Source organism: Bacillus rossius, chromosome 2, assembly GCF_032445375.1.
Source record: "Bacillus rossius redtenbacheri isolate Brsri chromosome 2, Brsri_v3, whole genome shotgun sequence".
NCBI lineage: Eukaryota > Metazoa > Arthropoda > Insecta > Phasmatodea > Bacillidae > Bacillus > Bacillus rossius.
In genome coordinates, this window is record NC_086331.1 from 76,261,561 (window position 1) to 76,279,858 (window position 18,298).

Here is an 18,298-nt window from a genome sequence, read left to right on the forward strand (position 1 = left end):
CATGTTTCAACAGTCTTTTCAGTCATGCTGGTTCTTCGATCTGTCACAATTAAATTATATTTGCTAAAAAACCGTTCAACATTAACACTGGTTAATAACCTTAATTTTATTGTGAATAGCAGCGCAATATTTTAGTTTCACAGATTACCATTTTTTTTTCGGGTTAGGAAATTAGGAACACACTAGGTACGTTCAACAAATGAGCAACAAAAGCATAGAGCTACATCACTGCCATCTTTTTTTCCCGTTAAAGTGCTAACGAATTTGACTGAAGTAGAGTTTCGTAATTTTTGTTTTGTAGTTGCCAAATATAAGCTGCGTGTATTGTAAACTTAAATTAATGCATTTTTATATTTTAGTTGTTGTCATTTAACAGTAAATAATTTGATTGCTTGTGTTAACATCACACACGCACGCACACGTTGGCAAACATGGCCACTTCAATGTTTTCACTTTCTTTCCCGTGAAAATATTCATGCACGTAAATAAACATCTCTCTTTAATCGTTTACATTTGTTTGGGTCAAACGTTACGTTTGCCGTTAACCAAGTTTCCGCACGAGCCTATGCGTATTTAAATTGTGTTTAGTATTATTTACAAGATTCATAGATTGTGTTGATTGTTTACATGGCTCGCCATCGTCACCGTTTATTAGGTAATCTTCAAACACGGTAAGAAGATGCATAAAATAAACAATGTTTTTTATTGTATGAGGTTAGGCCATTAATAATAAGAAATGGTTTATTTAAAAAAATAACGTACACCTAAAATTTACTGGAAATTTTAATATTACTTGAACTTTTAATGATTACTTCTAAAAACGGGATTGTAGCGTTTATTCGTCGGTAAACCATTTTGTCACTTTTATTCGAGCCTATATCGTTTTTACGATTTTCCAGTGCCTCTATGCAGGCATGATCTCTACAGACTAGATAAATTGTGACTATAGATTTGTACTCCGTGGCAACTTTGTGCCCACATCTTTTAATGTCCGTGGCAAAAGAGTGCCCATATTATCTGTCGTAGTTCATGGACATAGAAGTTAATTTTTTCAGTTAGGAATGCTTGACCAAAAAAATTCAAACACCCCCCATATAATTGTTTCTCTTCCAGTTTAAAATGTCAATATAATAATCTTTGTTTTCGATAATCCACTGTTTTGAGAGAGAGCTTTGATTACTTGTGTGTTCAAATGCCAGAGTATGGTTTATGTTTTTGATAGTGCTTGTGAATGTATTTAAGCCATCATTATTTAAGGTGGGTTTAAAGCAGAAAATAAAAAATGGTGCTGTCCTGTTATGGTTCTTTGACTACAACACAGTGTTATGATATTAGGATGCATTCAGGCAAGTATTAGGTAAGGATTTTTGATCAAAACCGAATTTTTTTCAGCCATTTTGTGTTTCTTTGGTGTTTACTAAACAGAAAACTTTTGGTGCTATATTATTCTAAAGTTTTGAGGCACTTGCTGCGTGATGGCCTCAGGATGCTGGAAAGACAATACAGGAGCACAATACTTTATCCGAAATGGTCGGGACCAGCAGCATTCCGAATTTCGGAATTTTAATACAGGAGGCCTAGTAAAGCCAAGTTATGTTATGTCAGATGCATAAGGGATTTCAAGCAACATAGTACAAAAAAAAACAAAGTACATAACGTAAATAAACACTGCAGCATAAATAAATACCTGAAACAATCGCCAAAATAATTTGTTTTTAACAACTGATACTGTAAAACATCTGGAGAATGTTTATGGTGCGTCGTCATTGCCGCAGATGTCGCCGTCAACTCGTACGTCTCGTGATCGGCCTGGAGCAGGATTTTCCTTCTCCTGAGATGAAGCAGCACGAATTATGGTATTTTTAAATACCTCTTGAAGTGTCACTTGTAACAAAGTCATCGTAATCGTCTTCTTCGGTCAAAAACCGTTTTAGGCCAAAGCCTATTCCAAGCATTTGTTAATGTTGATTTTTCAATTAGATTCCACGCATTCGCGATAGCATACAGCGCGTCTTTGATACTGAAATGCTTCAGGAATTCTTTAATTCCCTCTCCTCTATTTACAGCAGCTAGCATGCACGTCATGAAGTTGTTTTTATACTTGCATTTCATGGAGCGCAAAATTCCTTGATCACAAGGCTGTAATAAAGACGTCACATTGGGCGGTAGGTACACACAAGAAACATTGTTTTTAACTAGAAGTTCTGCCGGTGGATGTGCAGAGCAGTTGTCTAGGAACAACACAACAGGACAGTTATCATCCAATCCTACTTCACTGCAATGAGCTCGTGCTGATGGGACAAAATGGTTGTTAAACCAGTCAGTGAACATCTCACGAGTGACCCACGCTTTTTTGTTCGCGTAGTAATTCACTGGTAAATTATGCACACCTTTTAAGCACCTAGGATGCTGGCTTTTTCCTATAACTGCCAACTTCACCTTGTGTGTACCTGCTGCATTAGCACAAGCAAGAATAGTTAATCTATCCTTAGCATCTTTATATCCAGACGGCGCATTCTCATCAGCCGGAGCCAGTGTTTTCCTGGGTACATAGCGCCAGTACAAAGCCGTTTCATCAGCATTGTAGATCTGTTCAGGGCTGAGGTTTCCATCTACAACAATCCTGGCAAATTCATCTATGTAATTTTCGGCTGCCTCGTGGTCAGCTGAAGCTTTTTCGCCACATATTTTCAAATATTTGATGCTGTGACGTTTCTTGAATTTTTGCAGCCAGCCTTCTGAGTACTGACACACGCCTTGAATTTATAGTTCTTCGTGAAATTTTTTCGCTTGCATAATTATCATTAGGCCATTCAATGGCACGCCTTCACTTCGCCGTTGCTGAATCCATTCCATCAACACACGGTCAACATCTTCATTTTGTGCCCTATGCATTGTTTTCCTACACTCCATTGCTTTTCTGTCGTCACTTTCACTAAAAAACGTAAACAATTTGTCTTTTTGTTTCTTCAAATCGTACACAGTTGTAGTTCCAACACCGTATTATTCTGTTAGTTGTCGTACAGGCACGCCGCGATCAAGTTTCCGCAATAATTCCACCTTCTGAGTTATTGATAATGTTAAGTGTTTTTGTTTTTTTTCGCTACCACCCATCTTCATATCGGAATGCCTTTTTGCCATTGCCGTCTTCAAATATGGCAACACGTTCGCGTAACAACACGGTTAACTACTAAACGCGATAAAACAACTCCTATCGTAGCCAAGCAGCAAGCTGTAACTGGCGCTAGTTTGCCGGACAAACGGTAAACACAGCGCCTCGGCGTTGCCAAATTGCATGCTGCCTTGCTGATGCAGTGCTGCCAAGTCACTCGCTCGCACTAGTCACGCGATCGCGACTTGAGTTTGCCACACAACTGCGAACAATATCGTGGACGTTGAAGTTTCGAAAAAAATTTTTCTGATTTTAGAGCTGTTCGGGTTTTGGAATTTCGGATAAAGGATGGTGCACCTGTATAATTTTTATGTTAATTTTATAATAGTAATTTTTATTTGGTTAAATTTGTTTGATTTTAATATTTTCATTTTAGTGTTTATGTTTGTAACGTATCGTTAAGTTGGTAACTTGCACTTAGGGATAGTTTTTATTCTTTGTTGTTGTATTTCATATTTTACTTTTGCTTTTAATTTTAAATAAAAGGCCTTAATTTCATTTTATTATTTATATTTTAAGTGTTTTAACATACTTTCGTTTGTATTCCACTGGTGTGCTAAACGACGTATTGAAAGAAGTTCCGCTGCTGACTGCTAGGAAGTGTCAGCACGCATCAGCATATGGTGACATGAAATCTGTCTAGACGCAGAGAGAGAGAGTGGACTGGCGTGGCTCGCGGTTTGAGCGCTGAGTGTTGTATGGCACTCCACAGATCTAAATTTAAGTTCTCTACCAGACTTGGCACTTGGCTTACTTGGTGTGTTAGCCGGAGGATGCATCAATTCGGCGGAAAAGAGATGTGTGCCACGGGAACTGTCCCTTGCGGTCGATGGTCGTGTTGTTGCGTGGGCCTGGTGCAGGCTCGTGGGGCCACTAATTCAGATCCTGTGTTTGGAGAACGAATCCACTGGCTCGTTCAAGGACTAACCCCCTTAAGTCATCATGCCGATATGCAAGTAAGTGAAACAGGTCCAGGTTTTTCCCTTGCCTTAAGTGAAGCCGAGCAGCAAGCCACTTGTGTCTAGGCAGTCCTTTTTGACAGTGAATCATGTCGCAACTGTGAGCCTCTTAAGATACGTTACCAAGGGCTAGACGCAAAACATTTTAGCCCCGGTTTTTGGATTTTGGATTATATAGTTATGGGGAATTTTTTGTAACTGTTAATTACACATGAACCTAGAATAAAGCGTTACCACTCCGTTGAAAATACTGTACTAGCGAATTATAATGTTCAGCTTTTGGCCTGGGGAATCAAGGAATTAAGACCCGGGTCAAAAACTTTGGTGCATGAGAACAGTTTGTAAACTTTATAAGGATTTTATATTAATTCATAATTATTTTGTATATACTTTTTAGTGGCCGTTGGTTGTAGTATTATTAATTTGTTGTATGTCTTTTACGTATTTATCTCACATAAAAAATGCTTGTGATAAATGACCATAGCAAAATTATGTTAGCGCTAATTAAAGTATTGGTCTACTGTATGAAATGTATTGGCAGGTGTCCGACATCTGAAATTGCACGAGCCTATTCCAAATGCCAAAATCTTATCAGCATTAAAATTTTGGCAAATAAGCTTTTTACAGTTATTTAATAGCCTGCAAACATGGTTCCCTCGTAAAAAAATTTAGTAAATAATTCTCTGCTGTTGACGTTGAGGGCATCTGCATTATGGAATGCTTTATTGCCTTTTCAGAGAAAGTAAAAATAAATAATTTTTAGCATTTACCTTTTTTTTTTTTTTTTTTAATTTTGCACTCCAGCAGGTGTCCAATTTGGCCCTGAGTGGGCAAGGGGGTACAGTTTTAGACAGGAAATCATCTAAAGCAGTGTTATCTTAAACTAGTTTTAATGCAATTAATTATAATTTTTTTAAAGGTACTTATCTCCCTATGCCATCTTTTTTTTTTTAAGGAAAAAGTTCTAAATATGTTTGGTCTTTATTTTGTTGTTAGGAAACACCAGTGGACATTGATAACATTGCATTCAGAAACAATCTTTACAACCAAAATAATATAATATAAAAACACTCAAAAGTATGTATTGAAATTAAATCAATTTGGATAAAAAGTTAACAAGCACAATAATAACAGAACCAAAAAGTCACAGAATTATAGGAAATTCTTTGATGGATATTAACACAAATAGGTAAGATATTTTCAAGGTTTATGAAATATACCACAAAAACTGACTGAACTATGTGACAAAATGCACTGCTTTGAATTCAAAATATTATAAAAATATGATCTGCACACTGTCCTCACATAAGAATGAAACAAAACATTTACACATAAGCATTCACAATGGTGCCAAATTAAATTTTGACAGGAATAATTTTTTTTACAAAAAGTCACTAAATTAAACACTGAGAATTTGTTAAAAAATGCAGTTTACAAACTATGGTAAAGATGTTTTTACTACCAACCTGGACAATGGAAAGCAAAATCCAGTCCAAGAGGAACCAAACGAGAATGTGAACAAGGTAGAAACTGCAGGGTTCCAGGTTGAAGAGGAAAGATGCTGCCCAAGATGCACAGGCTCCCAGAACCATACACTCAGACAGAGGTTCAAGAACAATCGTGAAAGGCACCATGGCTACCCGCAATTTTGCCCACCTACAAAAAGAATAATTGCAATGAACATTAATATACAACACCTGACCATTCCAATTTATTTTTCATTCATGCTGAAGTGCTTTTAGCACTACTTCATTTGACATGCATTCATGTCTTTTCTGAAATATAATCTAAATAATTCTAAATTACAAAATCTACCAAAAAACTCTATGCAAAAATATAATGAACAGCATGTTAAATGATGTATTAGCTCAGCCAGTACCAAGACATGCATCAAAATGATTGATTAATAATTCTACCACTACATATAATTGAAAGTAAGGTCATTAAGAGAGAAATACAACCACAAAATTAAGGGTAACTGGGTATGGAATCATTCATGGCCAATTGTAAGAAACAATCATTACTTTTGCCCATAGTGATCTAAGGAAACCACTGAAAACTAAAATCAGGAGTACTGAACAAAAATTTGATCTCCTATTTTCCCAAGATCATTTCAAAACACAATTTACACCCCTCCCCCTTTACAAGTCTTTGAATTGAAAAATGTAAACTTGTAGAAATTGGTGATTTTCAGGGATTACGAAGGGAGCAAAGAACCAAACATCTTAATGTTTTATTCCCATTGAGCTGATAATACTGGGAATCCCCCGAACGTTTGAATCGTCTGTGGGCCTTGATGTCTCAACCGATTTGAGACTTTCCCCTTCTCTTGGTGATGTGTACTTTTCCTTCCTCGTGTTGCCTAGCAATGCATTCCCCTTGTGCATGCGCTGGAAAACTTGATCTGATTAATTACTGCTTACCAGCCAGCTTTAACTTTCTTCTTTAGGTTATCAACATGTCAAGTTGTGAGCTTTAATACTTGTAAACCTGTTGAGTACATGTGTTCTGGTGTATGGGCTGTGCATCCATGAGTATTACTGTGCTTAAGTTTAGAGATATTGTCCATTATGCTAAATTTTGTTTTGGATCACCATTTTAAATTGTTGTTTGGTAGGAACATAATATTAACTTTTAATGGCCTTATGCTTCAGCTTAGTTATGGAATAGGTAGCTATAAAATGAGGGGTTGAGGCTAATACTTCAATGAAGCAAAAGCTCACAGCTAGGAAAATGAGTTTGTACAAGGGACATTCCTAAAGTAAGTTTTGTATTTTTTTTTTCACACGGAAACTTAATTGCCAAATAAAAATACACCTTGTCATCATGAACTTATACACCTTGCACTATTTTTCAACATAGCCAACACCAACATTGAAACATTTGTCGTAGTGTGCAATCAGTCTGAAACCACTCTGGTAAAACTCGGTGCCCTGCAATGCAAGGAATTGTCGCACAGCCTTCTCCACCTCAGCATTGTGTTGGAAGTGTCATCCCAAGAGTACTGCTTTCAATGCAAGAATAACAGCACGCACTTCCATTGGCGACCACGCTGTCAGTACACGCCTGTCTGCCATCGGGATTTGTACTCGAATAACCTAGGGCACGCCGGTCTGCTGCTACTCTCTCTTCTTCGGCGCTCTGCGCATGCGCCATTCCTCCTCCACTGACGCTACTTCCGTCGCTGAATCAGAAACGGGTGTGGATTCTTATGGCGATTGTTTGTTTCACCTGGTGTACCATCTGCTCTTTCAAAAAAATAATGACAAAACTTACTTTCAGAACATCCCTTGTATATATAGATTACAGAAGCAACAGTTAATTTGATGAATAATATTGTACTCTTATCTAGTTAAGGATGTTAATAAGGATGGGCCAATCAAATCCTCAAATACCAACAAATCCTTAATATTCAAAGAATTCAATATCAGAAAAAAAGATTCAGAGAAAAATATTAGAGGAAACAAAGTAAATCAAAAAAATTAAACATTTATAACCATCAAAGGTTACTAGGTCACTTGGTTTCTTCATACCTATTTTGTTACCATTCCCCATGATATTGTAATTTTAACATATAATTATATGAATAAAATTACAATATGTATTGATTATGGAAACTTATTTTGTGAAACAACCTTAAAGGGTAGAATATTTTTTAACACCATAGTTATAATCTTACATTTATTGTATATTATTTTATTTTTGACACTTGACACCTAGATTCAGATTCGAGGGGTATATTCGAGTTACTCCCTGAGATTTGAATTGGAATTCGGATTCGAGAAAATTGGGATTAGACCAATCACTAGTTGTAAATAACTGCTCTAGGGCCTGTGTGTGGTCGAGAGTTTGTTAACCTTTAAGATTGTTTGCTTTCCATTATGTTGTGAGCGCTTGTTTAGCAAAAAGCCAATTTGTCGGTTAGTCATGTCGTAACACGTGGAAAGAATTTTTTTTTACACGTTTACACTTATGTTTGCTGCTCTCCAAGCCAAGTGCTCTGATTAAATGTGGTTGTTTATATTGTGTTCAAAGAATCGTATTTGCATAGCGCACAGGATTGTAGTAGAGAGTTCAAGTTTGAAACTCTGCAATGGAGAATTGGATTTTAAAATTTGTCGAAGCATGTGACAAATGTCGATGAGTGTACAGTAACCTTGTTTAAAATACGGCAATCAGCACAGGCAAATTATAACAGTACTGTGATGGTTTTTTAATATATCAGTCTTTGAGCTATGTGAACTGTAATATTGTGATGAATTTCTGTGTTTATGTAGAATCTGTAATTTTGATTTGTTTGCTTACAATCTTGTTAACTCATATTTTGTAACACTCTAATGCATACCATGTAAATCCATTTTTTGAAGAAGCAGTTTTTCTCTACTTTTGCATACTAGCCAACTTTGGAAATTCCCAATTCAGTAAATAAATTTTAGTTGTTAGTTTTAGCGTAAATAAAAACACGGCAATTAAGTTACTCTATAATTAAACCTGACAAATAACTACATATTGTACTTTTTATACTGTCTACCAAAGTAAAAAAAATTTTTCAGAAAAAAAATTATAGCTTTTAAATGAACTGAAAAAATCTGCTTTGTAAATTTCATAGTTCACCCACATCTTCTAATAGTACTTTGCACAATATTTCACCCATCATCAGCTGCACTAAATTCATCTGTTTATATCTAGGTATGTACTAAAATATATAAAATTATTTACAACACTTCTGTACTAGCTATTTTTTCTTAAGGGAAACGTTTGAGTGATTCTGCAGTTGCTTCCTTAGCAGAGTATGTTTGACAATGAAATGCATGAACAAACACTCACTTCTAATGACGGCATTATCCACATTTTTCGTTTTTACAAAATAATTCTGAATTTTCATGTTTTCTTCACCACTTTTCGTTTTACTGTTGTGTTTTGTGGTTTCGGCATTAATTTTTGTGTCCTTTATTCTGCAGTGTGAAATATTTATGTCACAACTTCAAACCGTAAAGAAAGCATAGAAATTATTTTAATCAGAATTGATAATATACGGAAACTCTTGCACATACATGGTTCTGAATGCCTGGAAGCACTGCTTGGTTTTCCCGCTCATAGTAAGTAAACATTCATATAATCGTAATTATGCCACAAATGTAATTAAAATACACTCATTTCTAAATAATTATTTATGTATCACTAAGCATTAAGTGATAGATGTCCAACAGCCAGAGCCCAAATGATAATTTTAAAAAAAGAAAGAAAGAAACTACGCGATGATCTGCTTGTAGCAGCCAATGGAGAAACAAATGACACATATGATTTTTTTTGTTTGACCTTGATATTCCGTACTGATACGGTACCAAACACTTCCAAATTAATTTTAATAATGTAAAAATGTTTTTTTTTTTTGCAAACTTAATTCCTCCATCCTTGATGTAATTTCTGTGTTCTTTAATAACTGTATATTTGTATTTTTTTTTTTTAAATTCCTTTTGTGTTGGCAATATGGTGGTCGGTTAGTGCAGTTTTTCTTAAATGTTTCACCCTGCACTGCAAGATGTTGTGCCATTAAGTCTAAGGTCCACCAGGCTTTCCTGACACATCCTTTGTGGAGGTTTACATAACCCAACCCAGAGGTGGTGGCAGACAGTTATGAAAACAATGAGGAAAGTGTTTTTTTTTACACTTTAGTTTCAATTTAGGATATTTATTTTCAAAATGTCCTTAAATGTATTTAGTAGGCATGTGTGAATATTCAAATTTTTGAATATGAATAATAAACTGATCACATTCGTTTTGAATATTTGTTTCCTTATGAATATTGGACATAGCATACCTCGTGAGTTTGTATTATACCAACGTTCACCTTTTACGTTAAATCATTCCTGCAATATAAATACCCTTTTTTGAAGTTTTAATGAGACTTAATAATCAAAAACATAAACAATAAACAACATTTTAGCACTTTGAAGGCTACCGACAAAATATTACGTCATTGTGTGTTTTGGTAAAAATGTGATCGACCCAATATTACTGCGCAACATTTGCCGTGTATTTTTACCGTGCATAACGTATATTTATGGCGTCTGGTTGTTCTAGCAGCATCATCTGTCCATGAAGTTCACTTTAATTACGTCAGGTAGTAGCATATGCTTACTATTGAATCGCGGCTTCTAGTTTAGTTCAGAAGTGCAGCGCATGATAGCGCAGCTTGCACCATTCCTTACTGTGCTGGACACCACGCGGAATTACATTTGTGGAGTATTTATGGGCGCCTTAGAAATATAGTAAGGTAGATGTACCAGTAGTCGTCATGCTAAGAAGAGTTTTATAAAAAAAAAAATCGTGTACATAACCTTGTAGGTGTATTACTGCCCCTACATGTTTGTTTTTAACCTCAAACTTTACTCTACAATGCTATCCAACACTCTTCGATAAACACAAATTATTTTTGTAGATTTATAATTTTGAAAAAAGTGTGATTTCGAGCCAGTAGTCGTCATGCAAATTTTCGTGTTTGCCAGTGTTCGTCACATGTTTGTGCCAGTAGTCGTCATGTGCGATTTCGGCTGCATTAGTTTTAATAGTATTGTACTATTTGGGCTTCAAATTTTATTTGGTACTATATTTTAAACATCAAAATGGCATTTCATAAAGATCGTTCAGTAATATAATGAATAATCCTCATTAAATTTTGAATTTACTTACAGCACTCACGGAACAAAGAGGGACAGCACATAGAGCTGTAGCAAACCGAATGTATTCGTTACTGAGTAACGGGTGTGCCGTCTAGTAACGAGTAACGAAACGTTACACACGGCTGCATTTTGTTACTCGCATTTCTCGTATATTTTACGCATGCGCGCGCATATTCAATGAATTTACGATACAAAGAACGATGTTTGTTTATTAATAAAGTATAATTTGGAAATTCCTCGTATAAGTTTTTTTACTGTTTATTAAAGGTATTATGTGTGTAGACAAAGTTTGAGATTGGAACAGAAACAACGTAACAAAGTATTTTTTTACAAATTAGAAATATGTATGTTTTTGTTTTTCACTATCGCGTATTTTCACGTTTTTTTTGTTCTTATCTTAAAAGAGATATAAGTAATAAAGCCGCTCTAATGAGATTTAATTGTTTCTTGGTTAACAAAAACTGTTTAATTATCAAATATTGTTAATTGTTTATATTCTATTTATTATTATTTACGCGACGTCATACTGTACGCGTACGCAATACGACTCAATTCGTTGCTGCAACATAACATAGCATGTTATGCGGTATCACAAGTAAAATATAAAAATGAATCAGGGCCCGCCCATCTTCCTACCCAAGGGCGATTTGCCTTTGTGTTTATCGGACAATGTGTTCCTTGGCACACTATTTTTTTCCGCTGCTCATTTTATACTCATACCATTCGCTACATCTTTAAGAGCAGCTTCCATGGCTGACTCTTCATACAACAGTATTTTCCGTTTTGGCATTTTGCCCTGTAATTAAAGAACGAGACACATTACAATGTTTAGTTTACTTATTAATGTCAAAATATATATCGAATGACCCCTAAATTAATGTAAACAACAATGCCTACACAATTTTTGAAATCAATAAAGTAAAGTAATTTCCGACCCAGAAGTCGTCATACACATGCATCGGAAGTCGTCATAGGTGACGACTACTGGATCTGATCATAATAACGTACTTTGTCTATTAACAACAAAGAACCAATATTATTTAAGAACTTTAGGGTGTAACTTAGCACAACTTTAAATAAAATATTAAATGTACCAGTGCTCGTCAGGTATGACGAACACTAGCAATACAAGGTTTTTATTGATCCAGTTTTCGTCACCCTAACTAAATCATACAAAGAAAACGAATTTTTTTAAATAAACACTTTCACCTCTTCAAGAACATTAAACTAACACATTCAGCACAAAACATCACGAATAAACATGAAAAATTACAGAATTAGAAGTAAAAATGTGCACTAACGTCCTTAGTGTTTTAGTATAGGAATTCCCCTATTTATCTTCAGTGCTCTACGAACTTTTGATGCACGGACTTTTTTTGATTGAAAATAGTGTTTGTTCCGAAAACTATTGTGGTAATTTCAGCTAGAACGTCGACCAAATTTTTGTCAATATTTAAGTTGGCGATATATTGAGCTACTTCTCTATTATTTACATTTGAAGTTGCTAGTGACGACCATTGGAGCAGTGACGAGTACCGGTGCACTTACCTTATATGCTAATGGAATACATAAATGTTTCGTAAAATGAATACCCAAGACAGTGAAGACAATTATTGGTCATCTGATGGACTCTGGAGATAATTCCGATTGTGATCCTGACTTTGTATTATCTACAAATGAAGGTAAATATTTCATGCATTTATTTAGCCGCGATTTATTTATGAATAACGTCATTTTCTGCTACAAAATGGTAAGAAAAAACCTCTTATTTCCATATATTTATTATTACAGTATTTCCCTTCTATGATTATTTTACTGTTATGACAGCTTCCAGGTAGCATTCAAAAACATGCTAACAATTTTCAATGTGACAGACGTGTTTGATTTTTACAAAAAAGGGAAATATTTTTTGGTAAAACTACAAAATAATGCAAATATTTATGCACAGTTATATTTATTTTTACACTCTTAGAGTGATTCACATACTGCTTTATCAAGTTTTCAATGTGGTAATGTTTATTTTTTACGATAAAGAAAAAAAATTTGATTATAAAATCATGGAATTATTTATTCCAACAAAAGAAAATTTTATTTTTATACTACTGGGGCCCCTCATTCACACACTATTCATATTCAATCCAATTCTCAATGTGGTAGGTATATGTTTTTTTTACGAAATAATAAACCAATTTTGATAAAATTATAATTAGTTGGATTATTTATTTACTATCCTTTGTAATATTTATTTACACATTATTTTAGTACCTTATTTACATACTATTCTGTACAATAATTACCATATACCTACTGGATTCATAAATAAAATGAAACTTGCTGTTATATATTTTTTTATATTTATATCTGTGTACCATACTTGAATTTTTTTTTCTTCATTTATAGATGAATCTGATTCAGAAGAATCAGAAGAAGACATTTCTGAAGAGGTAGTGCCAGGAACCAGTCATCAACATGAACCAAGTGCAGCCCGGAAGAGAGTCCGGACAAACAGGGCAGATACTGTTCAACAATGGACAACTGATGATCTCATTGACGTCCCAAATATTGAAGTTTTTGGAGGCATAGGAATACCTAATCCAGGTATTCTTTTAGATGATACTTGCGAAGAAATAGATGTCTTCAAGTACTTTTTTGACGACAGTGTAATAAAAAAATATGAAAGAATAAACTAATTTATTTGCACGTAGAAGATTGGCCAAACTTAGAGCAGAAAACAAACTGTCTCCAAAATCGCGTTTTCAAAACTGGACAACTGTCACACCTTTGGAAATAAAATTTTTTCTTGCCATACGTTTGCACATGTCGGTGAGTTCAAGGCCAAGCTTGAGAAATCATTGGACCACAAATTTGGTAATGCAATGCTCATTTTACCCCAACGTAATGCAGAGAGATCGAATTCTGCTCATCTTGTCAATGTTTCACATAAACGATAATGCTACAGCAAAAGGAAAGGATGATCCTGAGTTTGACCCCCTTCACAAAGTTAGGCCTTTGTTAGATGCACTCCTTGAAAAATTTCAAAGCAGTTTCACTCCTGGAGAAGCAATCACAGTTTACGAAGAGATATGCCCTTTCAGAGGCAGAGTAGGATTTAGGGAGTACATGCCTCAAAAACCGAACAAGTAAGGTAATCAAAATTTTCATGGTGGCTGATAGTAAATCAGATTAAATTTGTAATTTTGAAGTGTACACTGGTAGAATTGAAGGGAAAGACAACAGCGCTTCAGGGATTGTCAAACGCCTACTCAAAGAGCTTACTGGTGTTGGGCATACAGTTTACCTGGATCGGTTCTTTACAAGTATACAGCTTGCCAACGACTTAGCTGAAGCTAAGACTGGCTTAGTAGGAACAATCATGAAGTCAAGAAAACAAATTCCGGCTGTGATGAAAGAAAAGCAGTTGCGGAAGGGGGAGACTATTCACAGTCGCAGAGGAAACACACTTGTTCAAAGATGGCATGATAAGCGAGATGTTTGGATGATAAGCACCAGATACAGCCTATCATGGAGCCACTGACAAACAAATGAGGACAGTGTGTACAAAAACCCTCAGTAGTGATAGACTACAATCATCATAAAGCTAGAGTTGATTTAGTAGATCAACGTATGTCATATGGTTCATTTGACCATTGATTAGTCAAGTGGTGGCGAAAGTTGACAATACATTTTATTATGATGGTTGTGGTAAAAAGTTGTGTCCTGTTCCGGAAAATAAAAGGAAAAAATATCACAACCACTGACTTCATATCAAAATACAGCAGTAAGCATTCAGAAATGTTAATAAATTTAACTAAAATACACGTTGTATATTAAAATAGTTGCAGCAAAGTCTTAGCATCGCTAACGAAGTACCTATTTAGTTACGAGCAGTTTTATGAGCACAGGAGTTGTACATTTAATTTTAAGTACTTATTTATGAAACGGCTATGCAAGTAATGATTAGGCCCGTTTGACCGTGACACACAAACGTATACGTATCACGAAAAGGGAAACGTAAGACACTCTAAGTTCGTTCTACATTCACACGTAAGTGTACACACATTCGCATCCGCAAGCGTAAGAGAGATGGAGAAATGGGCAATGTCGAACTATTGTGCATGCGTTCTTCCATGCAGCTAATAGCAATACACTATTTTATCACTACGTATACCATGAACATGTCCATTTTATTCTTGTTTTTGAATATCATGTAAGGGGCCGCGGCGGTCGAGGGGTCAGACCCCTTGCCTCCCACCAAAGTGATCTGAGTTCGATCTCAGTGGGGCAGAAGCCCGGAATTTCGCATGTAGGAATCATTCAGATTTCGTGGTTGGCGGGGTTTCTCGGGGATATCCCGTTTCCATCGCCCCGCTCATTCAAGCGCATCACCATTGCAGGGCTTCATTGCTTATCATCCCTTAGGGCACGCAGATGCCTACAGGCGCCTAATAACAAGTCTGCACTCGGGGTACGATACCCTACCCTCAGGTACCTTCCCCATACAATATTTATGTATTTGCTAGTTGTTTCCGCTTTATTATTTAAGACGTAATTTCTTCTGTCTGGAATATCAAAAAAGTCTAGTTTGGTGTACACCTCTATTTCGGGAATACCAATTTTGAACGGCCAAAAAAGGCTGAGTAACGACGATGGCTCCAGTAAAAAAAAATCCAATGTCAATAAACAAACAGAAGTATATTTGCGGCACACTTTTAACGAATAGAAATATTTAGTTTTAAAGCTAGATTAAGCGCGAAATTCCAACAAGTAATGCCTTCGGCATGTCAGTTAATCTACATACATTGTGACTTAAAAACTGGTGGATGTAGCAATGATTTTATGAAATCTAGGTTGTTTACCTTGTTTGTTATGTGCTAATTCACACAATTTTATGTTTTGATACAGTGTAATATATAAAACTTATTTCTAGTGATGAGTCGAGTCACCCTATTTCAGCATCGAGTCGAGTTCGAGTTAAACAAAGAAATTTATCTTCGAGTCGAGCTCGAGTCGAACTCATAGAAATTTGTCTTCGAGTCGAACTCGAGCCGACGTCATGGAAATTTGTCGAGATGAGTCAAACTTAGCGAGGTACAAGTGGCAGAATGATGAGCGAAATAAATATGTTAAATATTTCTCAATATAATATATGTAATTAAATATGAAAACTTTGAATTATTGAAGGTTGCCCTACACATTTGATTTTTTGTATTTTTTTTTTTAATCTTCATATGGACGCTTTAAGTGAAAATGCACATCCAAGTGACGAATAAAACGTGAATTTGATGATGACTGAGTCTTGTAAATTTTTTTTCAGCACTTGCATTTAGCTGTCTGATGATCAAATTTTTCAAAAAATTCCCAAATCTCTGCTCTTGATTTCTATTCGTCACTTTGTGACGTCCCAGGCCGTACAAACATATCCATTCCACTAATACTAAACCGTTTATGATTAATACGACGCCGGCGACGCAAACTCAAGTGTAAACATAAACTTCAACAGCCTCAATTTTACGTTCGGCCATGGAAAACTGGTTGGAGATTTCAATTATTGTTGATATCGATTTGACAAAGTGGCAACATTCCCTGGCTGTATGATGGCTTACGTAGGCCATTGGCCAAGAGTTAAAATGGCGGCTATTTAGTGTTTAGTAGTAAATATTATTTACCTCCAAAGCTGCCCAAATATTAACGTGGTCTTGTTCATGACTGAATCTAGAGAACATTTTTTAATTCCGTTATAGTTAAATAAAGGTATTTTGTTGCAGTTATAAATATTAAGTGCATATTGAAGGATGGGATACACAGTTTGCGGTTATAAACGATCGAAAATAAATAATCTTCCGACTTCGTTTTCAAGGTTTTCAGTGTTGGATCAGAGGTTTTCCACTAGGTAGGCCTAAATAATACATTTTATTTTATTTTAAAGTGCATGGTTTCGGATAAGTACCTTCACTATTGGAAATTGTGCAACGTTATAGTCGAGCCAAAAACTAAACTTTGACGAGACTCGAGGACACGATCTTAATCAACTCGGTTTTCGAGTCGAGTTTAGTTTCGCCGGCTCGACTCGACTCGCTCGATTTTTCGAGTCTCGACCCATCACTACTTATTTCTTTAAAATCAAAAGTGACATTTCAGTACATTGATAAATTTACCGTGAAATACTGACAAGCTAATTGTTTAAGTTTTATCAAAACGAAGCCGAATGTGTTTTGCATAAATGCATTCTGAGATGTACAAATTACAGTAAGTGATTATTCATACATTAACGTACGTGTGGTACGATATTTGACATATATTTTTTTAAGTGCCCAGACTCGCGAGAGTAACAAGCACCCAATCAGTTACGTGAATACGAGATGCAGTGATATGCAATACAACCAGTCACAAAATCTATTCGCGAAATTCAGGCGTCTCTAATTATAAGCCGTTTACTAGTTAAATGCATCAAACAGAAGTCTATATGCACAATTCAATGTAAACTAAACATAAAAACCGATTCATGTTTAAAATTTCACGTTTGAGCTTGTTTACAATGATGTTGCGTAATGTCAGTATTTTTTACGCTTATTGGCGCAAGTTTTGTTATATTCCCGTGAAATACGTACACTGTAGAACGAGCTGACGGAGTACCGTAAATGGTTGTCTTGCGTTTAAGAGATGCGTTACCGTTTGATTATGTTTCTGTGTCATTACATAACGGGCCTAATTATAACCAGGTGTACTGTCACTGGCCATGAAGGCGTACTGAGAGTAGGGAGGCAAATGTGTGAGATAAACCAAATTGTAAGTGAACAGGGAAAAATGTGGTAACGTTAATAAAAATTAATGTTAAAGAATTCAATATGATTACTAATTTGCTCTATGAACATAGAAGCTGTTGATGCAAGTTTCTTTCGGCTGGCACAAGAAACTTGAACGACAGCACTGATATACTCTGCACTTCCATGGTTCAGTGGTCAGAAAAAGGCAGGTAACAAGGCACTGCCCCCTTTCCTGATTTTGAAGAGAGATAAGCGGGTTAGCGCGGTCTCGCCAGTCCCCACTACGAGCAGGTAGTACCAGGTTCAGGGAAGTTCCCGCTGCTCAATCCTTAGCAGCACTCTTCAGCGCGTATTATTTTTAAACGGCTGCGTGTAAAATTCCAAAAACAACGCGAAATTGGACTTTCAACTAACCTTCGATTAGAGTTTCCAGGCAGTGCACAGACATATGTTAGGTATCAAACGATGCAGTATTCTTTCTACTGTATAATAGTTTAACTTCCATTTTGATTTGTCGAATACGAACTTAGGTGGAAATAGTTTCACAGACGTCTGCACTCGCTACGTGTGAAAAATTAGTAATATTAGCTGATCATCGTTTGGCTTTCCCAGACATAGCTCTGACATATTTTAGCCTTAACAAATATCCATGGTGCTTTGTCTCTATAAGGGCTTCACCCCATCTCTCTACAATATGTTAGTAACGTGTAAGAGGCGATT

General features: G+C 35.8%; 1 protein-coding gene across 4 annotated transcripts in view; it reads right to left on the reverse strand.

Moving 5' to 3' along the window:
• LOC134529382 (ceramide glucosyltransferase-like) overlaps positions 1-18,298 on the reverse strand; it is a 103,006-nt gene that overhangs the window by 12,269 nt on the left and 72,439 nt on the right. For all 4 annotated transcript variants that reach the window (XM_063363381.1, XM_063363382.1, XM_063363384.1 and 1 more), the window contains one exon: positions 5,598-5,787. In XM_063363381.1, the coding sequence (XP_063219451.1) occupies positions 5,598-5,787 (190 nt within the window). The remainder of the gene's footprint in view (positions 1-5,597; positions 5,788-18,298) is intronic.